General features: G+C 39.0%; 1 protein-coding gene across 3 annotated transcripts in view; it reads right to left on the minus strand.

Moving 5' to 3' along the window:
* Positions 1-2,845: 2,845 nt before the first annotated feature.
* The window catches only part of PXYLP1 (2-phosphoxylose phosphatase 1), a 53,684-nt gene continuing 29,162 nt past the window's right edge, over positions 2,846-27,367 (minus strand). For 2 of the 3 annotated variants that reach the window (XM_035334715.1, XM_035334714.1), the window contains exons 3-6: positions 19,126-19,287; positions 18,181-18,307; positions 7,537-7,676; positions 2,846-5,187 (exon numbers count right to left, since the gene is read on the minus strand). In XM_035334715.1, the coding sequence (XP_035190606.1) occupies positions 4,256-5,187; positions 7,537-7,676; positions 18,181-18,307; positions 19,126-19,287 (1,361 nt within the window). In that variant the 3' untranslated portion in view covers positions 2,846-4,255. Of the gene's footprint in view, positions 5,188-7,536; positions 7,677-18,180; positions 18,308-19,125; positions 19,288-24,291; positions 24,433-26,130; positions 26,159-27,367 lie in introns of those variants that run through there. The other variant, XM_035334713.1, reaches the window with a different exon arrangement.

Genomic DNA, 27,367 nt, shown 5'->3' on the forward strand with positions numbered 1-27,367 from the left:
TCCCCCTTCTCTTCTCTGCAGCAGTAGTTGCCTCTTCTGGCTTCAGAAGTCAGGCTGTGGGCCAGCACAGGACAAGCCTCACTGCATGGACACAATGTGCTGGGCCTGATGCATGATATGGATGCCAATCTTTCTACTGTATTGTGACACTAGTCACAAATTTCTCAGAAATTGGAGGGGTTGAGGAGGAAGAAAGGATGGCTATTCCCTAATTATCCAAGGGGAAAGCGAGGCTGAAGGGAAAGTCAGGAGCTGAAGCACACTGCCATCAATAAATCTGTGGGTGGTCTCTAACAAGGAAGACACAGATACAAACGAATTGCAATGTGTCAAGGGAAAGATAGCACTGATAGGTAAAGCATTCATCCTGCTCCATGGAATGGAATGCTAACTACAAACATCTCATAAAAAGTACAAACAACAACACTAATATTGCAGTGCTGGTGACAGTGGAATCAACTACAGAAAGACAGAAATTCCCAGTAAGAAACACAGCAATCCACTGCTCACACGCACAACAGACTGCATTTCAGTTGTATGATACCTTCAAGCTTACCGCAGACAGATAAAGGCCACATCGTTTTTATTTGTTCTCGTGCTTTAAAGAGTATAATGTTAGTTGTGATGGTGAGAAAGGGAGAGGGGGAAATGGCGCATTGACTACATGCTAGCTTCTGGTAGAACAGTTAGACTACATGGAAGCAGCAGTCAAAAAGTTCTGTCCCTCAGTATACTAAATAATTAAACAGTTTTGTGCCTCAGTTTACCACCTTGGAAATTTAAAAAAAAAAAAAAGTTCAATTTATTTACCTGAGATATATGTTCTGAATTGCTGCATCTCATTACATATTTTTTGCCATAAATACGATAAATAAATAAGTAAATAAGATGCCATAAATCCACATTACTGTTAGATAATAAAAGATCAGAGAGAATCTAACTGGCTCTTCTCTCTCTTCAATTGTTTTAAACTTAAGTTCTCTGCAGGAAGAGTCCAAATACTGTCAAGACCAGTTGTGCTTCCAAGGCAATAGTGGAACTGATATTGACTGTGCAATTCAAAGCCTGTCATATCTCAACTACTTGGAAAATGACACAGCACACACATGTGGCAAGGCTCCTTTCATGTGGAAAAGGGAAAGAATGTGGAAAAGGGAAAGAAATCAAACCACAATGCAAGCAAACCACCAGAGACCAAAACAGCAAACTGTCAGGGAAACATTCTGCTTTATAATCCCATACACTATCAGCTTTATTAACTTCAAAACTCACTCTGCTGAAAGCAGTAGGACTGAATGGAATACACAGGGCAGCAAAGCTGTACTGACCTGGAGAATACACTTAGGTTCAGCAACATGACCTGCTTAAAATAACCGTCACAGTTATCGTTATTATCCCCACTTCACCCCACAAGGTTTTGAGCATCTTCTATAAATAACTGTCCACTTGAAGAGTGGAAAAATGAGGCCTCTTTTTCAGTCTGCAGGATGAAAGCCACCTGCAGCTTACCTGTTGTTAACTCTCCTTTTCCATAGTGTTGCAATTTCAGAGCAAATGTGTGTTTTTTTCCTCAGTTAGCTCACACGAAAAACCATTTTTGTGTAACAAAAACTCCACGAGAGGGCACCCTATTTCTTTCTTTCATCAAATCTCTCCAACAGCATTTTCAGAGAAATTTCTTTCTGTGTTGCTTTGCACCCAAATATTTTGCATTTAGATGTCTTCTCAGACTCTCCTAAATAAAAATACAAAACATGACAGCTCAAAGCAAGTCATTTGGCATTCCCAACGTTCAAGAAATATTTAAAGCTAAAGCTTTCAGAACTACCAGAACTGAACCAGAAGGCAAAATATGGGACTACACATCAGCACTGCACTGAAAAATTCCACCTCCTTAAGCACAGCAGAAGTTTACAAGTAACAAAGAAACAAAGCTGAGGAAGACAGAAATGAGAAATTAAATACTAGTTCCCATTCTCCTCTAAGGATAAAGAGGACTTTGGCTAGAGCAGGGCAATCTGTGCATTTTTGCTGTTCTGCAGTGAAGTTCAGTATGGGGAACAGCTGCAGTATCCATCAATATCCAGCATCTCCGGGCTTCTTTGAGCTCAACAAGTAAGAAATACATCCAAACTCAGGTGTACTCCAGCTCACGGCTGCATCCAAACCCCTATAACAGACAAAGGGAATCTTTCTGCACAGGGAAATGAAAACAAAGCACTTCTATGGTCCATCTTCAGATGATGCAAAGTGATGCTACACCTACCTCAGGCTTTTGAAGGTACCAAAACTGGCATTTGCAGAAGCTGTTCAGGATTCCAAACTGCTAAAGAACAGATGTGAAACACCAATAGCATGCCTGTGGTAACATTTTCTGCACTTCAGCATCATTCCTGTAAATGGTCACCAAAGAGCATCAGAGTTTCAACAGGTAACACTCTGAACAGCTAGAGCTGCCTTTTGCAGACAGCTCAAAAATGCTTTGGAGAATTTGGTGTTTATTTTAGACAAATGGTCCAGATCACATTTTATACAAAGTGAGCTCAACTTTACTATTTTCTCTTCCTCTTTGCCCTCCAGCACACAATCACATATGATTATTAACATAGTTAGTCCCTTAGACAAAAAGGAAACCTTTTCAGAAGTTACACATTTTAATGAGATAAAGCAGACCCAAATTTGCTACTGTGATTTCTTTTTGGATATTGATGAAGTATTTACCTGCTTCTCCTCAGGTTGGGAACCAGAACATATGAAGTGCTATACAACAAGCAGCTTAACGAAATACACTTAAGCTTGTTATTGCTAACAGCTGAGCAAGTCAGAAAAAAATGTATCACAAGTATACAAAGAGTCCCCAAATTTTTATTTAAAGAAAGGTGTTCAAATACAGCATTGAAAACAGAGAGTGGAATACCAACAGTTAGAGAACCTATGCTTAATTACGCTTTCTTTGATAAACTAGCACCACTGAATCACAAGTCACAGACTAAATTATTTCTAGATGTGTAAAAAACCTCCAGAATTATAAAATTTCTATAGCCTCTATTAAAAATGGGTTCTCAATTTACTACTCCTAAAGAGATGCAATTGGTATGAATACAAGTTTTCATACATACTCATTGCTCAAGTTACCCATAAAAGACAGTTTATACTTAAGTCTGCACATCCTGATCAAGGGAAAAAAAAAACAAAACATCTAAAAGTCAGCTTTTCACAGCTCTTTACAAACTGAAGTAGTAAGAAAGATCTAATGTGTTATAAATACACACAGTGCAATATGTACAAGTCTGATCGTACAAAATAAGAGCTTCCTAGTCCATAAAAATACTAAGTCAACTACAAAATTCTTAGTGTTTAGCCAAGCTGTCTCAAGCAGCAACTATACCCAATTCCTAAAACTGTTCTGTTTATAGCGCAGCAGCTTGAGCATGTTCACAATAGGAAAGAGCCCAACGCTTCCCTGTAAGACTGATTTATAATGCTAATTTCCCACCCAGATTTAGCAGTAACGTTAGTGTTTGCTATCTATTTCAATGTCACAAGACCTTTACATATTTCTAGATTGTGTTTGAACTATTCAAAGTGCTGAAAGTGCAATCAAAGAATAGAGTTTTGCACACATTTTCCAGTACACCCTTCTCTGCTACAGGTAACAAAAGTCTAGTATTTAAAGGTCTGTGAGGTCAAAAAGGCACACACTTATTTGTACATGCTCTGGTATGTATGCACAGGTAAACGGTTTGCTTTAAAGACCTGGCCCTAAATATTAAAATGCTTCTATTTGAGTAGGGAGCTTTATGAATATCTTATGAGGGGTTTAGCACAGATGCCTGGAATTTTATAAATATTCTGATACAGCTGCTTAAAATGATTGCAAGTTGATGGTAAAAAAAAAAAAAGATTGTTCTTGTTTTTAAACTCATGGTATCCAAGTATTGCTCTGGAATATAGAGAAAACCAATCTATGCTCTGTCAGTCTATCAGAGAAAGTCCAAGGCTACAGTAACTCGTGGTTTATCAGTTCATGACAGCTAACACAGCAAATGTGAGCCTACACAGACATAACACTCCCTCAATATTTGTTCTTCTACTGGAGACCATCTACAGTTTGAATGAAAATAAAACTATTTGAAGAAGGTTTCAAGCAATATCCTTTTGTACTTACAGGTACAAGAAACAACAAGACTGAACTGTGCCTCAACCAAAATACAGACTTTCACTGAAACAAGTTAAATATTTTCACTTTCCTTCCCTACAGTGGTCTTCTACGACATGCATCATAATAACTAGTGCTGTTAAAAACTAAAAACATATCCCTCTTGACAAAGCTAACAAATTTTTCTAGTGGGCACATCGGCTTGCTGGAACGTTTATAATAATCCTTGCAAAATGAGGTCTGGAATGTGACATCAGCACCATTGTACAGGATGCGGATAAAGTGTTCTTTGGGTCTCTTCCCATCCTGCCAGAGCTCAAAAACTAATCTGGCAGCAAATCGTGGAAATCTGGCCTCTGTAATGCCCAAGGCACTAAGAACAGGTGACAACGTGACATCATGTGCAGAGTAAAGAACAAACACTTCTTCTTTCTTGCCTTCTGCAATACGCTGCAGCCGATTAACAGTCTGGTTGAGGAGAGGATGAGTGGCTAATAGTGCATACAGGAAATAAAGTTTCTTTTCTTGTCTTTCTCTCTCATCCTCTAACTGATGTCTTTTGATTACTTTGAAGTGTTCCATACCAATGCAGCCAGTTTTGGTACAGGGAAAACTGACGTTGTGGCAAAAATAGCACAAGAGAGAATCTATAGGGTTAGAAGCTCTCAGCTGCCTCGTGGGAATGCCAACTATCTTTGCCATATCCACATATATTTTCTCCAAATCACTGTTCTTCACCCGTAAACTGTACTGTCTGCGCTGTTCCTCTTCTAGGTAGTGGTTTCGCATAGGACAGTCGCAGCTTCCAGAACAAAAAATGGTGCTCCACTGATGCCTCATGTAAATCTTCTTCCAGTCAAAATCTGGCAAAAAACTGTAGAGCAGCGCCAGCGCGCTCTGCAGGGTTCGACTCTTTCCCGTTGTCTCCAAGTAGAGCTGTTTTGCTGTCCAGTCACTCAGAAGCAGTTTATGTTTGTTGATATAAATTTCTCGTAATAGTTGTCCATTTCGCAAGTGCTGTACAACACCTGAAAGAGAATTTTAATTTTTATTATTTATTTTAAAGAAGTTAAAACACATGATTAGATTCTTCTTAGTTTTAGAGGAAATAAAAGACAGCTATTGTCCTACTGTTAAATGCACGGTTAGTTAAAAAGGTATGAACTGGACTTCACCTGTGCTTGACTACTATGAACACCACAGGAAATGAGATACTTGCTTTCTTTCTGTAGCTCCTGGATTCTAGGAGCTAAACTGACATGCAGGTAGAAAAAGCTAGTTCTATAGAATTAGTTTAAAAGCTTAGCAGTTTAATATTTGTTCTTTGGACTAGAAACACAGGACTACATGGGTGTAACACGGCTATAAAAATAGGACAGTTATGACAGTAGATCCAGACTGCACCAGAGTCAGCTTTCTAGACAGGCAGTGAACGCTGTGCTCCCTGCACATTTACGGCAGGCAGTGGCAGTACCAGCAGGCAGGAAACGAATACGCAGAATGTAAACCAGCACATAAACTCATACAACAGTACGGTGAGGTGTGGCATCAGACTTCCCCATCTTCCCTCAGGAAGTACGCAAATTGCTTGGTAGTTCTTATAGTAATGCTTTGGCTTTCCCAGCTGGAATGGAGGAGGGCATATATCCTTCTCCCGCACCAAAACCCTTACTCCAGAATCCGCCTGGCTTGTATTATCCTCTCACAGCAGCCAACAAACACGTATGAGCCCTTGACGCACCAGACCATTTGTATAACTTGCTGCAGGCAACAGGAGTCCCAAATACTACCTCAGTCACAAGCTGTGCGCAGTGATGAACCCAGTTTCACGTGCAACCTGCTGTGCCAGTAGGAGTTCCTTAGTGATCTGACAAAATGCCTCCTGAGGTCACTCTGCAAGACTTGACAGTGATGCCTAACAAGTATTTCTTCTGGTGGGGCAAGAGAACATGAGGATTTGACAGACAATTTTGGACTGAGAAATATAGAGGAGTCTCTGAAAAACAATTAGCAAGAGGGAAATAGCAGAAACTCCCAAAATCTTCACCACTGATTTTATTCTGCCTGGTCAGTCTCTAAGTCTGTTGCCTACCCAGATCCATTGCAATATGCTCCTTCAGTCACTGGTACTTAGGAAAAAAAAAAAAAAAAACACTGTTAAAAGCAAGGTGTGGAATCAAATGGAACAGACTGATGTTAAAATGGAAAAGATGCAGGATAAAAGTACCATTAATGCAATGTTTCAAAATAAATAAAAGAAAATAAGAGAAAAATCAACATATGATTAACCTTTTTCATAATCACATTTCCGTCTGGTTGTGCAAGAGTTATAATTCTTCATGTCTGTGGAGAAGCACTTGTTATTTCTGAAGCACTGATATGAACACATGCAGAAAACAGCGGCAACCAAATACACTGACTTGGACTTCTATCGGTTCAGCGAGTTATTCTGGGTAGAAAATATGAACAACTCTGAGCTGTGTAACCTCTGAAAATCCAGTGCTTCCTTCTATACACTCCTCTCGCTGACGGCAGCGCTTCCAGTTACCTCCCATCTCCCTGTTCCCTTGGTGTGGACAGACTGCATGAAGTAGACATTCACTAGCAGAGGTCAGCAGCCTCTCCCTCAGCAGTACTGGGAGAAGTCTCAAAGCTTAAATGCTGGCATTTCTACCCTTTCTCCCAATAACTAAGCTCTACAAGAATGACATATATGTGAAAAATTCCATTTTCCTGTGGTAAAAATATACATAAAGAGGCCAGAAACCAGCAGCCCAACAAATATCAGCCCAGCTTCCTTAATGCTCTTTAAATTTTGTTAAAAGCTAAGGAGGGAAAAAAAAAAAAGCACCAGATGTTTAAAGTAGTTATTCTCCTTCCCTAATACAAACATTACATTTGTCTGTTACAGCTGAATCTCTTGCAGTGAACACAGTCACAAGTGGGAACTGGCATCCAAGTGCTCCGGGGCCCTTCAGACTCAGTAACTAATCAGCAGGAGATTACCAGGTCCTCCTCAGGAGGGATCGAGCCATGTCATTTTTCACAAGGGTGACAAAGCAATTTTGTGGTGGGGGGCAACATCAGTGGAAGTTGCTCTAACTTGTTAAAAATAAAGTTAGGAGAGATGCCAGGGGTGATCAATCGGTAAGAGAACGCAGGCAGGCTACACGATAATGCTGTTTCTAGAACTGCCACTACTTGGTGGTGGAATTTAATACTTTATTCATACTCCAGCAAAACCTAGGCTGTGACCAATATTAGGAGCTTCCCACAGAAAAGCATTTATTTCAGTATAAAGCAAAATAAGAGATATGGTTTCAAGCAGACTGTATTAACAGAGCAGGGGGAAATGTAAAGCTGCTGTGGAAACTTACCCGTCTGTGTAAGCTCTCCCATCTCGCAAAAGGAATGGCTAGGGTAACGAGGCAGGCTGCTGAGGGTACCGTCCATTTGGGCTGCAGACCCTTTGGACATGTGCTTGATGAAAGCTTCCAGCTGAGGATGAGAGGGTTTCCTGAAGAGGTAAACCAAAATGTGAAACTTCCCAAAGCATGTGGAAAAACAGCTCAACGAGTTAAATATTCTAAGAATGTCAGCTCAGAAATTTCATGGTGAGATGTTATTTCCCACTGAGACAACATCTGCTCCTACTCAAGACTTTTGCAAGCACGCAGAAGAAATCTAACCACTTAATACCGAAGAGCTACAGGGAGCCACGTGTCTTAGCATGTTAAAATTATGATACCTTTCAGAAAATAATTTCCTTTTTTTTTTTTTTTTTAATGAAGTAATACTTGTGTGATTTTTATAAATTTAAATCCTTGGGGAAAAAAAAAAAAAAAGAACAAACATCTCTCCAGTTTCTGAAGTCCTACTGCACTTTAACAACATAGCCAAAAGCACTACAATCTAAAAGGGGTTCAACTAACCGGTACTGTAAGTAGATGATCTTGTGGGAATTCTCAGGTTTTGTGACATACAATGCTGACTGCAATCTCAGACTTCAAATTTCTCCAGGTTTCAAATCGAAAAGCACGTAGCCTCAATCACACGATACCTGCCAAGTAGCGTCCAGTGGCACCAACTGAAAGCAGAGTCCACTGATTTGGGTGTTGTACTATTATCCAAGAAGAAAGAGTCCAGCACTGCTGGACACCTTAAATGGATAAGATTAAATCAAACTATGTGGTAGGTTAAGAAAAAAATATTTATGGAATACTCGCTAATTCACACAGGCTCTATGGTTGATAAAACATTAGAGAAAATTAGAGATAAACAGAGATGAATCTGATGAAATAGCAATACAAAACTGTCCAATTTTATTCAACCTTGTTGAATACATACTATTTCAAAAGCAGTAACTAAAATGGCCCACGTGATCAAACTGCATTCTGCAGATGGAACTCAGACTTCTGACTAGAGACGGGAATACCATCTCATTAACAGCAACAAAGCTTTTCAAACCCAAGTACGCTGCAAGTCCCTGTGCCAGCACTCCATAAACATCCATCACGTTTCCTCTACTGCCAACGCTGCCTCTGAGCAGAGCACAGCTTAGGCAGAAGCACCCCTCTGCACAGCCTTAGCACGTAACACACCTGCATTTCTGCTTTGTTCCTCAAACACAATATTTACTAAAAGAATATTATGAGAAAAAAATATATATATATTTGCCTCTTTAAAAAAAAGTGCTTCCTTCACACCTTAAAAAATAACAACAACAAAAAAAAACACAGTAGTTCGAGGCTTTGCTAATTTGACACTTCAGCAGTGACCCAAGGAACCTGGGAACACAGAGTACCAAGAAAGCTCTGTACCTTGCCAGTGCCCCAGACAGCACGGCATGCAATCGGCACACTCCTTGGCAGGGCAATGCAGCAATGTGACCACTTTGCCCCTTTTTGCACACGCACAGATAATCATTGCAGAAAGCTGCCTTGCCCAACCCAGCTTGATAGAGACTGGGAAGAAAGGGCTATTGCAGAGCTCCATAGTCGTGGCCTGAGAAAGCTGGGTTTTCACCCCTGTATTTGAGTTTATTGATTTTAATGCAAAAGTAACAACAACAACTGACTGTAAATACCCCCACAATGCAAGGAAACAATACAACTGGAAAAAGGATATAAGCAAAAAGTCCAGGTTAACTCACTGAAATAGAATCCAAGCCAATGAAAGAATATTTAAGACCTCCTACACTGTTTTGCAGAATTCAAATACAAGATAGACTCCAGTTTGTTGGTGTATGGTTGTGCTTAAAATGGCATACACAGAAAATGCTCCAAACAATGCAGTCAAAAGGGATTTAAACTGAAAATAATCATAATAATAAAAAAATCTGACCCCACTGTCACAACAGAACTTCACATAAGCAGTGTTTCCTTTGTTAAAGGTCAACACTCATATTTTACAAGTAATTGAAAGTGCATGACTGCAGTCCCCAGACAACAATACACAGAACATTGTACTTCAAGGCTATCTTTCCCCACCCCAGTTAAACATGATATTATTCCTTTTTCAGCTTTCCTCTCTGAAGAAATGTTCTTTGTTATCCACACACAGGCAGAGGTACACAGCCACCTCCTTATTCTCGTGCAGAACTAAAGCAGAAACAGTTCAGCAATTCATTTTTGCCCCAGATGGTTGCCATTTTACTTGGACTTTCATCCTGAACAATGATCTGTTTTTTTGATGTTGCTATATCAAAAAACTATAAATTAAATAATTTGGGGAAAAAAAAGATACATTTTGTCAAAAAACTCTAACAGCAGTCTGGGCTGTATATTTATTGCTCACATTCACAATTCGCTAGACGTATGTTCTGCTTTGATACAAAAAACTCAGATCTAAAAAATCTTCCTGAACTACAGAAACCACAAGAGGGAGCAACAGAACTACTAAAGTATACGTGTCTGAGAATCTATGTCCTGGTGAATTTTGATTCCATGCTTACACAGAAGAGCCAACACAGAAACTCTTAAATGAGAAAGCACCTACTACAGAGCTATGCCCACAGCAAGTATATACAGGACATCTCATTATGAAACAGTCCTTCATTCAACAGAAAGGCAGGCCTTTGAAACTACACTGTCTTACCATTTTATAAAACTCAAATTTCCCAGTGTTTAATTTACCTTCAGGAGAGAGAGAAAAAAAAAAAAAAAGACAACCAACAAACTTACAAACTTCTTGCAAAGAAAATGTTTTTCTAAATTATGGTACAACTGCCAGTAAGATGAGGGTTAAACGAGCAAAATGAGAGGAAAACTTTCAAAAGTTGGGGATTTCTTTAAATGTTTTTTTTTTTTTTTTTTTTTAACTTCAAAACAAGAGGAGAACCAGTCAAATTATATTTTTAAATTCACAGCTGCTTCTGGATAGTATGACTTTAATAACTCAAAAGAAGATTAATACTTGAGAAGCAGGGCCAATGTAAAAGGATTTGTTGCCTTCTGCATCAGTTGAGGCTTCCTATTGTACAAAGCTTAATCCAGTTCCAGATGTGAATTTTAAAAAGAACTTTTTGTACATTTTGCTATTTTCACAGCCTAGCAGTGCAAAATGGAAGAATTAAGTTGAGAATATTAAAGAAAAGCCATTAACAAATGGCTTTTTAAGCTTACTACATATGTAGCACATCTGTGGCTGAACAGAAAAGTTTAGATTTTTTAAACTTTGCACATCATGTAGCTCTAAACATGATCAAAATGTCAACCAATTTTCCACATTGTTTACCTAATTAGCAAGTTCTGCAAACACATGTATCAGAAAACAAAACAAACAAACCAACAAAAAAACGAAAAACTGCACTATCCATCATTCTGCTTCTTTTGCTGCTTAGGCTACAAGAACCTGCATTCTACTGGAACCAGACCTCGACCGATGAAAGTCAGCACTCACTTGTGGGAAGGAAGAACAAGAAATAAGAAAATCATTTATCAGTGCAGTGCAAAAAGATTAGTCTAAAAAGTGTCAGGCAAGACCAACTAGTATCCAGGACTTGATAAATGATTGATATATTCCAATGTATTAATATAGCTTTTCATACATGTTGCTTGAATATATTTCATGGAAAAAAAGAAAAAGAAAAAACAAACAAACAACAGAAGTACGAGCCATTCTGCCTGAACGGGACAGACATCTCAGGCTGTAATATACTTCTGTTCCTAATGTCATTGTCATATCTGCAACACAATTCTGAATACACCAGCAATTCTCCTGATTAACTGGATAGAACTGACCAAACAATTTTTGCTGTTAAGAAAAATAAGTTTGTTTTTTTGCTGCACCGCTCAGACTACTAGCTAACAAATGACTCCCCATCCCCACCCCAAGATTTCCCCTTTATCCAGAATACAATTCCCGCTGTTGCACTGGCCAATTTACTGATGCCGCAGGAGACGGAGTATCTAGGCAACACAGCTCAGACTGCTGGGACCATCTGAGCTGCAAGCAAAGAAAATTACTCAGTTGTATAGACTGAAATATCCTTAAAATTGTATTCCCATAAAAGTTATCAGAAAATCAAAGTGGACTAAAAAGACATCTACTGTAATTTGCTGGACACTATGATGACAAATTTCTGCATTTGGGACTGTATGAATACAGTATTTCAAATTTTGCCAGAACAGGGAATGGCTTAAAATTTAACATCACTAGTAACAGCCATACATTTTCCTGATTTTGAACATTTATTTCCTATTTTTCACGAGTATTAAATTGTCTTCTACTTTATTGTTGCATAATAAAATGTTTATCTGTAATAAAACTGAGGATGTTATTTTTTTGCTTGAATATTAAATTTACCTTGTCGTTTTTTTTTTTTTTTCAAGTAAACACTGGGACAGTAGATCCCAGATTTAACAGTGTCATTTTCATACACTAGCATTAATATGGACCAATATTTAAACCCTTAATCAACATTTAAGTATCTTATTTTGTAAAGGTCTTAAAAAGCTTTAATATTGAAATATGACATCATCTCCTTACTGCTACACTGGAGCCCGTGTAAGTGAAAAAGAAATCATACCGTGCAACTATTTGAAGTACTGTATTGCTGCCAGCAACTGAGCTGACATCCTTCACTGAGAAATTCCTTTTTCCTTGAGAAGTTCCGATACAAAAAGAGACTTATTTCTTTTTTTTTTCCCCCCATAAGAAGCAAATGCTGACTTGCTGGTTGCTCTGAATTGGAACAGCAAAGCCAGACATACAGTGTCAGAGTGAGCATGTGTGCACGACACCTCAGAAATTCTGCTACCGGATTTTGTATGACTCCACCATCACAGCACAAAATAAGCATCTCAGAAACATACAAGCAAAAGCATGTAATGGGTGCAATAAATATGTGCAGAGGTCTGAAACGGAATTCCTGCAGCTCAACATACTGTAAGTTCAAACATACTACAGAGCAATGCCTCATTGCTTGCACAGCCGCAGATAAGCTTTGCTACAGGATACTGTTGCCCTCCTCCAGCCCCACTGAAGACCCCAGCGTCACTCTTTAGAAACTACTATGGGAGCCGGTGGGGTTTTCCGCCCCTAGATAAAGTGGTGCTCGGACTGTTTGAGTGCATGGAAGCCTTTTTTGGTAGAACCATCTCTCCAAGCAAGGTATCTTTGTTTAATGAATAAATAAATACAACTTCAAAAAATATTTAAAAAACAAACAGCATGAAGACAAATGTCTGATTTTCCATCACCCATGCCAGACGAGAGTTAGCTCACTGAGCAAGAAGAAAACAGCCCATGCTTCTCAGGGCTATTTGTCTCCGCACCACTCAGAAATAAATTACTAATGATTTATATTGTCTATTTGTGAAAGACTTTTGTCCGTTGTAATCCTTTAACATTCTTTCCTACCAAAGCTATTGGAGCACTAAACCACAGCCTTATTTCTACTGTGTATAATGAAGTACAGTTTAAGCCTTGTTTCAAGCATGATGTTCAACAAACCACAGCATTCAATCAGTCCTCTGGCTCATTAAACTTAATACTCCTTTGAACCACCTACAAATCTGAGGCTACACATCTATGAAAATTGCAAGGTTAATCTAATTAAGATGAAGTACAGTGTTTAAGAAACAGATGTGGAAAGATATTATCTTGACAAGACTACATGCAACTGCAGTTTATTTTTTAATAATTTCCATGTTCACAAAAATTGAAGAGTGGCACTGATAATATAACCTCACCAGCACATAAGATGCTACAGATAGACAAAATACATTGGTCAAGGTTATGATTAAAAGAGAGATTGCAATAGAAGACTAATTATTGAGACCAATTACTAAGCAGTCATTTATTTAAAAGCTAAAACTGAATCGTTAATCCAACAGAAAATTACCAGTTAGCAGATTACAGATGCCAAGCAAAATCGAGGAGAGGTAAACTTTTTATTCCTCTTACCTCTGTTACTGCACAGTACTGCCTTCTGACCGCACTGCACTCTGGAACTCTGCAGGAGTTCCCTGGCAAAGAACTTATGGACGTGGACATGAATACAATAAAGATGATTTTTTTTCCTCCAAAAAATCCCATTTATCTAGGCAAATGTCACTTCTTTAAAGCAAACACAGTATTTCAAAGAGCCAAGAGGACCAAACTTCTGACAAGGAGCTGCAGAAGCCTCAGCGTGTCCGTCACTGGGCAAGTAAGTGTGACCATGCCAGGGACACACCAAGCTTCTGACAAATGAACATCACCTTTCTGTAGTTGTGTCATACCGGATTGTGTCTGCTAACTGCACCAAAAGCAAATCCATTTGCTCTTCCACTTAAAAAGCAAAAAAATATTTTTGTAACTCCAAACAAAAGCTTCCTGTGAAGTTTTCTGCGCCTTCTGTGAAGTTCAAGTAGCCAAAATAAGTCTCAGTCAGATGACGATACCGTTTCTCTTTTAGAATGAAAAAAGCCACTAAAACTAACAACACATTACAGTAGTCTACAGAAGAGATCCTAAAGACAGCATTAGCATTTGTCAGAAGAGGCCCTGAGATCTTTCTTCACCTGTGTTCTGGTTCATGCTTTGACCTCACTCCAAGTAAAATCCGCACCTGCTTTAGCTCCCAATACACTACTCGCCCCTCCTCATACTTCCTCTTTCATTTTTTGGCAGTTTCAAGACATGTTCATATTGAACCTAAAATTCAACAATTTGTTACTGAAACTCGAAGCACATGACAATTAACCCAGCATACTATTAATTTAGAGCAGTCCTCTGAAATCCTTTTAGCCTTTTCAAGAAAACATTGCTTCTCTCTCCCAGATAAAAACTCAAGGAAGACACATTGTGTACCTGTTATTTCTAACACTCAACACGTGAGGTACAAAGGGAAGAGAAGTGGGAGCTTAATTTATTCCCTCAAAAGCCAACACCACAATGAACAGATTTTCACTAACATCATTCTAATAGTTTTCTTGGAGGGTGGGGGGAATATATGTATTATTCAGTTCCCTTTGGAAATTTGCATTGGGAACAATGGATATAATATTAATCGAAGTTTTAGATGGAAGGAATCTCCAAAGCATTTAATCCATTTGCTTATATTCATTCCACACTTGCATGTCACAATCCATAATTCGCAAAACCCAAGTGTGACCTCAAGGCTACTCTGCATATCCATTAGAAGTCCATGGGGCTGTAGCATAATCTGCTTAATTAATGAATTCCATCAGCTGAATGCCAAGTTGAATAAAGAAGTATGCTGCTCATATTCAGACTGTTATCTGCAACTAACATACAGAAAGCTTAAACTAGCCAGACTTTTAATCAGACATCTCAACATAATTATAGAGCATAAAGAAACCTCCAGTTCAAAGGTAGCAATTATATACCTTGTAATACTCTCAGTATAAATACATTTACAATCAAGCACGAGATTTACATCATAAAGGAATATAAGCCTGACAGCCAAACACAGCAAATAGTTTCCTGATGTTAAAATAATAGTCCATCAAAATAATGATAGAAACCTTAACAATTCTAGCTTTATTCAGAAAGGTCAGCTTTAACCCATCAGGAAACAATGGTACAGAGCCAACTCCTTTAACCTTTCTGCTGTCCTTTCAAAGCCAGCCAGGAGATTCATAAACTTTGTTCTCAAGGAGACAAAGTATTTTTGTTCTCTACTCATTTTTACTGGTGGTGAACAGTAGTGGATATATTATTTGTACATCGATCTTCTCATGCTTCATGAATTAGTAACAGCCAGGGGCATCTATACTGCTGGCATCCTCACATCCTGAGGTTGTGCCCTCTTAACTGCATTACTTGGTCACTCTTGTTGGCAGTGGCAAAAGCGGCACTACTGCCTTGCCCTTTGTGGATAGCTGTCCTGATTGCACAGCTTTCACACTGTTGCATTCTTTGCCTGAAGCTGCAGAAAAACCTATAAAAGCTTTTCTAACAAAAACAAAACTGAGGTCTCGTGTGGCACTGTAATACTGAGTAACTCATCCAACACTGCCACATCTCTGCAGTAAAGATTTCTCACATACATTCTAACAGGACAGATACTGAGTAAGATCAGAGGATCAGAGCCTTTAAGAACTCCAAAAGGAACCTGGATCATACTACTTATTTGCACTTTATTCTGAAAATAATCTCACCCCTTAGAGGCAGATCATTAAAAATGTTATCGCAGCTTATAATAAATTGTTCATTTTCCATCTTGTTAAATACATTGTTGGGCACACGACTCTATGGCAGAGATGTCTGTCTGCAAACTCGGTGTGGCGTGCTGAATCTCCGGCAGGCAGCTAGCTTCCAGCGGGTGCAGAGCACTGCTGGGGTTGGGCACCTCTCAGAACAATTTGAAGTTCTGTTGGAGGATGTTTGAGAATGCCACTTCTCGACAGAACAAACATTTGGTGGAAGTTGAAGTATGAATGAAGAAGAAGAGTCAACATAAAAGTAGGTGAAAGGTCTTTACAAAACTGAACTGCGTATAAAGACCCGAGTCACTTGTAACATGTAAAACTTTTTCAATAACAGTAAAGATATTTAGGTTTGTGTTCATGACAGGCATTGGAAAAGTATCGTTTCAAGAGATTTTGATACTTGCTTTAAGCAGTAGCTGAGATATGAGTACATATATACTCTCTAAAAATAACAAAATTAGAAGCTATTTTTATCTTCTAAATTCCAGTGCCATGTTTGCTATAAAAAGCAGGTTTCTCCTGTCTACTTTTCCATCCCATTTTAGTCTTAAGTATTTATTTGTATATATTATATACAAAAGTAGAATTATGGAATATTGTATAAGACTAAGAACAAACATAAAACATGTAAGATTATTTTCCTTAAAGGCATAAATCTTCAATAGAGGCTTAATTTCACTAATAGAATGGAGAAAAGAATACTACAATTCAGGTGGTACTCACACTTTGTGTGCGCGCGAATACACAGGTGGGTTAAGACTGCTCACACTTCCAAGCTTTTGTAGGGTCCCAACCCCAGCAGTAGCTGGGTCAGCAGTATCACTGTTTTTCAATTACTTGTGCCAGGATAACATTAAAACACTGACAACAACTGAAGACAGCACTGCAAGCCTTACAAATTTCAGGATATCTATTCACAAGGGCAATTTTTTTTATCTTTACCTTTTTAAAGATAAAATCACAAGCGCTCTCAATGACAGGAGGCTACTAAAATCCTAAGGAAAACGGCCCATTAATTTATCAAGACAAGAAGCACATATTTGATATATCTAATACTCGGAAAAGCACTTTCAGCATGTCATTACATTTTCAGCATGACAGAGCAGAGCTACTTCTGAATAATTCTGCAACAGAAAAGCAAGAACATCATCTCTCTTTAAAGAAAGAGATTCCATGCTATTCTGGGAAAAAAAGTATTTATGGTAATATCAACACTACTTTGTATACCAGTAGATCAGGAGGCCCACTATGCTCTCTCCCTTAGTAGTGCATGCAGGTACACAAACTGGATGCAACTCCCAGACATGGAAAGTTGCACACCTGATGCTGTTGAGTGGGTAGCTGTATAAAGTTGCCAAGAGATTTTATTAATGTCTAATAGTTTTTCATGATGTTTTTCCTTCAACTGTAAACATCCAGTAGGTTCACTGGATAGTCCTCTATTGGGGAAAAAAATAATAAAAATACCACATATCCTATTTAAAAAGAGAAAAACACATGTAATCAAGCAAGCTAGGACCAAGATTGGCAACTTGAATCATCCTGTTTATTTCTACTGCTCTGCACTATACTTCATCTTTACCAATGAAAAGCTCTCAACAAGAAAGAGAGGTTCTTCTAGAGGAAGTTCAAACTGATTCAGGTATCAAGACAAGCATCAGCAAACCACAAAGACATGATGTTGGACAAAAGCATGAAACACTGAAACAGACAGGTAAGTGACATTTTAATGACAGACAAGTCTCAGATGTGTGACAGTGTGAGTGAATGTTAAATACAGCATACGTGTAGTTTTCAAGTAGCAAACAGTTTACTTTGTTTAGCTTGCATTTTTATCATTAAATTTGTTTCACACTTCTCACCGGGAAGTTTGAGACAAATCATTAATTTTAGAGGAAACTCTGAAAACCTGTATTTATTTTTTCTTTTACTTATCAGAAAACACAAATATCAATTCTCCTGCGGTAGTGACCCAGACATTTTTGTGTTCACACAAAAAGAAACATGCATAGCTGAAATAGAAGGGATATTTTCAAACACTGCAATAACATTTTGGAAGTGTCTAGAAGCTTATCTGAGAAAAATGATAACCAAATACTTAATTAAGTACCTTTGGCTTTTTTACAGAAATATATGGAACTTATTCTGATCTGACCTGGTAATTATTAACAGTTTCTGTTTCAGAGGAAGTACTGCACACCAGTCATACCACTTCCCCCCGTGCCAACTTTCATCCACCACGATACCCAAACATCGGAAGCCACACCATACTTTAAGCTGCAGAAATTGTTTCCTGAAGATGAACAAAATAATTATCAAGCAAAACATGCATTAAGTAACGGTATAAACCAGAAATTTTACCTGCTAGGCTGCAATGTACAGTCAATATCTGGTCTTTTTGTCTTGGGAATGGCATATAGTGGATACCTATCTCCATGTCGAATCAACACTTGAACTGATACTAGTTTAAAATAATGAGGTGCATGACCTAAAGCAGAAAAAAAAAAATAAGAAAAAACATAGGTATAATTAGTGTTACAATGAAAGAAAAACCCCAGAATGGATGATGAGTTCTTGTCACATGGAAGATTATACAAGACTTAGGTACTCAGCACATTCTCCATAGTCCATCCAAAGTCCCAAAACCAAACAAGAAATTATTCAAGCACTGGTCTCAGCCAACATAGTAAGGCTACTCTACTTTTATGATGTCTCTTTCCAGACCCCTAATTGTAACGATGCATTGCATTTTGCAGCACACTTAATTTGGAGCTTTTTGATATTTAGTTTATGATTTTATGTTAGTGGGATACGTACGGGGAAATTCATGCTGCAACCACTATAAAGTAAGGAACACAAACATGTCGTCAAGTTGACTGTGTCTAATGGTTTGGAGTTCCAACATGAATTGCTTCTTTTTCTTTGTTTGGGATTTTTTCCGGTTGTTTTTTAGTTTGTTTGTTTAGAATTTTAAGTTAATTGTTTTTCAGACATTGATACTAAAATTTGCCGTGCAGCTCACATGTAATAAGCAATATAGTTCAAACATTAAACATCTGTATTGCTCCCACCCCCTCCAATTTTCCCATTTTAGAATTCCAGTTGACCATTGACTGGAAACAGAAACCACTTCCAAAAATCAAGTTATCAAAGGGGATATTAAAAAAAGGACTGTGCATTTTGAATGTGTTAACATAATTTATCGACCAGCTGGCATTTGCTGTACCTTGCTTCAAGCACAGAAGAACTGACAATGCACAAAATTGTAATTTCCATTAAATTATCACTTGCACACAGAAAGCTTACCTTCCATGCTGCGTTCAGCAATGGTAGGAATATTGCAGTAAACACGAGCTTCGTAAACAGGATCTATTGCAGGAGGTTCAGTTAGCAAGTCAGGCATTATTCTTTTTCGGCTCTTAGGATTCAACCCATCTTCCTTGATAGGGTTAACCGGGATTAAATGCACTGAAAGACACAAAATATGCACAATTTACCTTAAGGACATATAGAACTATGCCTTTAAAAGACAAAAAAAAAAAAAAGAGTAATTATTCACAATGTCTATGGTTTCTATGAAAGGATTCCACCCTAAAATATAGATCTTTTGATTTGAATTTTTCATGTTTTTACATAATCAAGAAGGCAACCCCAGAGAGCTCTTTAGCAACTTTGGTCTTGGTTAAGACCACAGAAATCCATCTGGCTGCAGAAAAACTCCACCCTTTGCACTCGTGAAGATGCTTTTTCAGTCAGTCTCTCACTAAGCACTAGGGGAATGATGGAAAGAAAAGGACCATAGCAGGCCCGTCATTTTCACATTTGCACTGTCTTTCATCATGTTCACTTAAAAACTCATTTGAAGGACATCAAGCAAAAGACACAGCACAGTTCTGATGACAATATTGCAAACCATTTGGAAAACAAAGCAATGGAGATTCTACGTCTATGAGATAAAAGGGACTAGACTGCCTATCATTTTCTCTACCAATTCCCCCCCCCCCCCCCCCCATTTGGCTACGCTTGCCAGACGTAAGAAGCCTGACTTATCTAAGGAAATGAATTTATTCAAACGCAACTGAAACTACCATAACAAATTTAATTAGAAAGAAACACAGTTAATGCTTAGACAAAGCAGGGAAATTAACAGCAATACCACTGCTAGCAATCAGACATGTAGAAGCATGCTTCTGTAATATCTGAACCTCAGTTTGGAGTTTTATTGGCAAAGCCTCTTTTGCTTGTTCTGATGTGAAAGCATTCGTTAATTTACAAGCCTTTCAAGTTTATACTTTTAATGAGTGTGCCCCTGCCCCCCCCTTTTTTTTCCCCTCTTACTACCACCATTTTCTGGTCTTTGAACAAGGCTAGATTTATAGGTGAAAATGAGGAGGGAAACTTTTTTTTTTTTTTTTTTTTTTATACCACTATTCATCTTCTTTGGGGAGAGGAAAAAAGAAAAAGGCAAGAAAGAAAAGACAATAGAACAAATTTCAAAGCAGAATTTTACTAATTCTTCTGGCTCAGTTTCTCAGTTGCATCTTGACTCCCAGTCCTTATTCTAGAGGTGAATTTTTTCTACTGTAGAGTTGCGTGCACAAAGAAAACCAAAGACAGCAGTAAACTGGAGTGAAATACATACAAATTTAAGAGCACGTTGCTGTTAATATAACACAGACTCTTCATTCTTATACTACAATATGCTAGTTTAATGGGATTTCTCTTTGCCTGCCAAAACCGGAATTCAAACATTCTTCCATACCCTTGCTAGTCTTGTTGACACTGTACCCACAAGCACAGTGACTTCGAACTTTTCCTTCAGCTGTTCCACATTTTGCATGTAATTGCCTACAGGACTGTGCCTGGCAAGAATATTAAGCTGCAATTTTGACTTTGGACATTGAGCTGTAGGGCTCAGCTGTCATTCCAACATTCATTTATTTATCAGATTCATTTTTTTTTTTTTTTAGCTCCTCCCACACTAAGACTGGTGTAAATTACTGCAAGTCATTGCAAACCACTGATGAAAGAAACTCTAGTAGCAACACAGAACCTTGGCAATTAGAGGTTGGTGACTGTGGCTTGAAGGGTGCTTGCAGCAAATTTCTATTTGGAATATAAATCCCAAACCTAAGAATGTGTTATAACAGCTGCTGGCCTCTGCAAATAAACAGCATTACAATACATTGCCTAAAGAGTATAAATGGGAAATTACAGCAGTTATGTTGTATTGGTCAAGTTTCTTAGCCAGAAAAGATTAGAAGCAAGAACTTTCAGCTTTGTGTTAACAATTTTCTCAATAGCAACCCACAACATTGCTACTGCTCACTTCATGTCAAAAAAGAGCTGGCTTAATATAGCTCCGCTTTGACCCAAGACTGTTTCAGAAGACAGAAAAAAGCATACCCCAATAGCAACAGCTTGGAACTCTAGGGCTAAAATTTAATTAGAAGATTTAAAAGCAAAACAAGGAACTTAATTTTTGATCAAAGACAAATACAAATAACAGAGCAGACCACATTTTTCCATTGAAACTATTAACTACAGCACAGACGTTTGGGGTGCAACATTAACACTATCTCGTGGGCTGGAAATGGTCAGAGATTAGGAGTAACAATAGTTCGTGTAATTAGTCAGAAAAAAATGGTAACAACTACCCCTAAATTTCTAAATGCTGCTACTAACTGCATTTATTAATTACTTCATAATATGTGGTAAATATTGCCCTTATTGCTTAGAGAATAAGCTTGGATTATACGAGGGAGTAAGAAGGGAGACAGGATTTGCCACCCGAAGTGTTGCAAACCACTCTGTCCCCTTCCAAGTACCTGTCACAGGGTCTGGGCCAAAGGAGCTGCTAACTTTGAACCTACCTGTGGCACAACCATGTGGTCTTCCTTTCTGACCATACTTGACTTAAAGCTGCAGACACCTAAACAAGCACTTCCATTGCATGTAGTATTTACTTTTAACAGATGTGGAATAACATATAATGGAAGAAATCAACCAAACTACCTGCAAATACCCGTGTCTTCTATTTAGCTGTTAAATTTAACAAGGTTAAACACAAAAGTTATCTCAAAATCCAGGCACCAGTCTAGGCTGTCCACTGGAAATCTCTACCAAATGTATCCATATAGAAATAACTTATTTCAGAAGGGAGGAAAAAACAAGACCAAGGAGATCAATTCTAATCGGAAAGCTGCTTTCTGCTGGCTCGGTTTCAGCATGGTGACCCCAAAGAGCCCACCTGGCAAGACTGTTCCTCATTTCACCTTGTTGAATTAAGCTCCTCACAAGCTCTAACGATCCTGTAGTTTCAATTCTTCGGAAGGTGCCCAAGGAACAGAGCCCCAGTTTGTATTTCTGCTTGTTCCAAATAATGACAGAGGTATTGCTGCCATCCTGATAGTTAACGTCTCAGATGCATCTTGTTTTCTCACCTTTCACTATTCCCTGGACATTGTTAGCATCTCTTGTATTTATGATGTCTTCTTCTTTCTCTCTCCCTTTTCGTTTCGGGTACTTGGGCTTTGTGCTCCCTTGCTGTCTTCGTTTATCTCCTAGCTGCCAAATTCTTCTTTGCACGCCAGTCTCCAGCTCCCCTTTGCACGGGAAGCTCAGTTTGTGCTCTTGTTCTGGTAGCTCTTACACCACACAGAGCATCTATGTAAAGCTCCTGGAACACCAGACAGTCTTCCCTGTATCCCAGCACCTCCTTACTGACAGTCCTCTGCTGTGCCAGCCCCACCTCTGTCTCCCTAGCAGGGCCCTGCTCCCTGCCTAACCAACACACCTACACACCTCCAAGTAACACTGCACTGACGCAGCTCAGGGTAGGAAAAAATGCCACTCCTATGGGTCTGAAATTCCTCTTTTTTCCAAGCTCTGTTATTTCAGCTGTAAATCATTATAAGATCAGTATTCAATTATGTAGCTTTCACACGACTTTTTATAACTGAGCACTTTTTTGTATGACTTGTTCTATTAGCTCAATGTGCACTTGCTCAAAACAGAAGTCTGCTGATGTATATATGATCATACTTAAATCTTTGATTAAGGGAGCTTTTGAACAAGATCTTTACACTGCTCTGCCTTTCAAAACTCATGTTTTACTATAACAGGAATGCAACAATGTGAAACAGATTAAACAGATGATTTTGATCTATGTGCATTTCCCACACCCAGGGCAGTTAATGAAATACATCTGAAACATATCCAATCATCTATCTGGAAGCTTTGCCAACACTTAAGCTATAAAGAATATGTACATATTTTTATAGAGGTAGTTTGACAACAAAAAGGGAAAGAAAATGTATTTTATTACCCAATAAGCTTGCTTTTAAAAAACTAAAGAAGCTACACAAAAACTACTTTGAAACATCACACTTGAAAAAGCTGTTTCTAGGAGAAAAAGCAAAAAGGCTTGCAGAAGCAATAAAAAAGACTTCAATGCAACTCTGAGTGGTGTACCAAGTTAAAAGGGTTTAAAACATGAAATAAATTAAACACATTGACTGGTATCAGATGCAAGTACGGCTTGACAGAACAAACTGCAAATGCAGTCCTGTGAGGGACAGAAGGGCACTGCTCACACGGCGGAATAGCCATGTACTGCTGCAGAATCTCTCCTTCAGGAATCTGTACATCTCCAAATTCAAATACAGTTTTCTTTTTCAAAGTTAAAATTAAGAGGAAATAAAACCTAAACTTTGATATGAAGTCAATGAAGCAACGAGTCTTTAAATAAGTTGGTCTTAATTTTCCTCTCTCCTAATTTCTTAAGGACACAGTTTAATTAAACAGAAAATGTCCAGTAATTTATTTTTAAATCAAATGAGTTATCCTACAGAACCTGAAAATGAAGATAGTATTTTTTAAAAAGTTAACTGTTTGGTTAAGAAATGTATTCATGAACAAAACTGGTAGAGTCGAAAAATTACAACATATGGTTTTATTTTCAATGTACATTAAGTAGGATCTATTTAAAGAGTAAGCAGCCAATTTGTCTATTTCCAGACACCCACCCCTATTTCTGAATGCCAGAAAATACATTAAAAAATGCAAATATAGGAAAAGTTGTTGCTAAACTAAGAGAATCATTCAAAGGTAATTTCAGTATAACGAGCAGAACAATCCCTACGCAGCAGCTAGTCCCCTGTGGAAGAATGTCAAGTTTATCAAATCAACTATTGTATTCAGAGGACCAAGCAGGGAGCCACTCTGATGTGAATTAGGGTTACAAAGCAGACACGAATTTGATAGAATTTAGTACAGCAGAAAAACACACACAAATCAAAGTACAATTCACGTAGAAGAAACACCAAACTAAATGCTAAATCACTCCATTACCAGCTTCTATCCCTCCTGCAGTCCTCGTTTCAGTTTGAAAGGCACAAAAGGTATCACCACTGTTTATCCAGAACAAATTCATCCACGAAAAAGGCAAAAAAAAATCACGTTAACATTTACCTAATATCAGAAAGATAGGGAATAAAATCATTCTCCGCTTCTGTTTTCCTTCACAACTCCAAGCAGTCTGAGAAGCAGCACCACAAGCAGCCATCTTAGCCTCAAGTTTTCCCTGACTAAACAGGGACCTGAAGTTTTCATCTGTTTTAGGACAGAAGGCTCTTTCAGGTCCATGCAAACATACTGTTTAAAACAGTCACATGAAAATGAAGCCACGCGGCAGAAATGCAAAAGCAACCCACTGTAGGTAACCTTACGCTAACGGGTAAGGAAAAGCAAATGTGCATGACAGAGAACACAAAAAGTTATTTATTCCTCTTCTACCTTCCCCTCCCCTCCCTGCTCTGCTCCTACCAGGGCACTAGCAAGGCCCAGCAGAGAGGAGAACAAACACGCTCCAGCTCCTGAAATTCTGGTGATGGACGGAGACGTTTCTTTCAGCTGCAGTACAGAACAACCAGAAAAGGTAGGAATGCTCCAAAACAAACAAGATGGGGAGAAAAGGAGGTGAAGATGTGTACAGTGACTAAATCGATCTGGCAAAATAGCTTAGATGCTCACGGGCTGAGGAGCTTGCAGGGCACAACCCAAGGCACGCAGCAGACTGCCGGCGGAGCTACGGGGAGCTGCCCCCCAGGACCGGTTCCTGCCACCTGCCCTCGTGCCTGAGGAGCACGTCCCCAGGGCCACTTGCAGAGGTTTTGGCTACAAACACATCTGAACATCGATGAAGTTCAAATACATGTGCGTGACACACCACCCACCTGTCTCATTTTATCCCTTTGCACAGTAAATACAGGTTTTGCATCTCTCTAATGTAAGATCTGCATTAACAGTCAGTGCCTTCATCCACAGGGCACAAGGGCACAAACACCGATGTGCTGCATTTGAATGGCTCAGCACACCAACAAAAAACGCTTCTTAGCCACACGGTGGTCATACTCTCAAGTACGAAGAAAAAGAAGCATAAAGATCTCTAAAAAGGCTTGTTAAGCCTGCGAACATACAGCCTAGAAGCAGAAAATAACATATATTATCTGTCCTCCTCTGAAGGAGACAGTCCTCAGTACCTGCCCATTAACCGTCCCCATCCGAACCGATTTATTTCTCCACATCTCTGCTTCCTCCAGCAGTAACCCTCTCCTTTTCTCTGTTTCTGCTGCCATCTGCCTGTTCAGGAGCAGGCGGAGCAGAGGGCCCCCAAAGCACAGATGTTTTCTCTGCAGAAAGCCCCCTATGAAACCGCTGCCCTTTCTATCATAGCGTGGGCTCCGAGCTTCAAGGCTTCCTTCCCACAGTGCTGCTAATGCCTCTGTGCACCCCTCCAAGGCAAAGAGGGAAGGGAGCTATGCGGGAGGTGGGTAGCCGAAAGAAGAACAGCAGGGGAGGTGGGGAGAAATCTAAATTCAACCTAGAACAGCAACAACAAAAAGCTCTTCTGTGACAAATTCCTGACACGCTGAAGGAAGTTGCCTGGAGTGTAATTTATCCCCAACAATTCCACCTAGCAATAGGATGTTTTTCAATGTCACACAGGCACAGCTTTCAGATTGCAAGAGTAGCTGGGCAGCAGAGATAAGCATCACTTCTAATACGCTGAGAAAGGCTGTGAAAACGAAAAGGTCTGAAAGTGGATGACCCACCAGTACAAACCCCTCAACCTCATCACAGATGCAGGCAGGAATTTCTAACCTCATGGTATCCACAGAACAGCCAAACAGGAGCAAACAGCGAACACAGACTACAGATCTTTTCTTCTGAGTTTCCAAGAATTTGCAAGCATTCAGCACCAGTGGCGAGTTAATTTGGGACTGAGACTGCCCAGACACACACACCTACTTGACATACATTCAGTTTCTGGATTGCTGCTGCTGTTCTTTCTTCTGTAAGAGAGATCACGGTAATTTAGGCAACTTTCATGCAGTCTGTTGATTTACAGCACAACCTTATTGCCAGCAAGCTACATTTCATGTTCAAAGAAAGACTACGTCAAAAATATTCAGGGAAAGTATTTAGAAGTGCAGCAACCAAGTAGTAGCTACTGAGGTATCATTGAATAAACATTCTTTTCAAGTCAGTGCCTCTAATCAAAAGTGCTGAAAAAATCTTTGCTATGGCAACCTTGAATACATGCATTTCGTTCGGCAGAAATAGATTTCTGCAATAGCCTTCACTACACCAGATTTTGACCTACTAAAATAGTTCTATTGATCCAATCAGGTAAGCACACACATACCCCTTCCTACAGGGAAGCATTAATTTTTGGGTTTTAAGGCAATGAGGAATGCTCCAGCAGACATGTGAAACTAAAAATCATATTCTCAATTCTTACATATAATTATTAACCTCACAAACTCTGCCCTGCTCCCCCCCCCAAATTTTGATCCATTGGTTCTTGTAAATACCTGCAGTACCTGAATAAATATTAGAAATGCATTGCTTTTTAAAATCCTGTTTTCCACTGCTGCGTTTGAATTTCCTCATTTTCCTCAAACTGCATCTTCTGTTTCCAAGTGACAACACAGAAGTTTCCCTTTTTCTTCCCAAATTACTTCTTATGATTTAATAAAGACAAGGTGGATGTCCCTTTCCTTTTGCTCTTGCAGGCCCAGCCACCGCAGAGCCAGAAGCAGCCGCTCCCTCCCTGCCCTCTCTCCACCTGCAGAGCTCAGCCACGGCCAGACTTGGTGGCCAGACACCACCACCACTTCTTGGTTTCCTTCCTACACTTTCTCGGACATCCCATGTGACTTGAAGAATACCACCTGTTGAAGGCTGAGATGAACATAGCCATTGGAAACATTAAATCTAACAAAATGCTACCTAAAGGTGTTTCTTTTCCTTTTTATTTCATGGTTCCTTAAGCTCTGATTATTTATTTTTTTAGTTAACTTGTCTAGATCACTTTCTCCTTAGAGACCTAAACCACTTTTAATTATATCAGTAAATAAAAAAGCTGCTTCTCTTTTTCAAGTGGAGGAAAGATCACTTTTCAGGAGCACCCTGCATATCACACACTTGCTCGCAGGACATGGACGCTTAGCAGGGCTGGTAGGCTGCAGGTGTGCCTTAACTG

The sequence above is a fragment of the Oxyura jamaicensis genome, chromosome 9, assembly GCF_011077185.1.
Source record: "Oxyura jamaicensis isolate SHBP4307 breed ruddy duck chromosome 9, BPBGC_Ojam_1.0, whole genome shotgun sequence".
In the NCBI taxonomy this organism is placed as follows: domain Eukaryota; kingdom Metazoa; phylum Chordata; class Aves; order Anseriformes; family Anatidae; genus Oxyura; species Oxyura jamaicensis.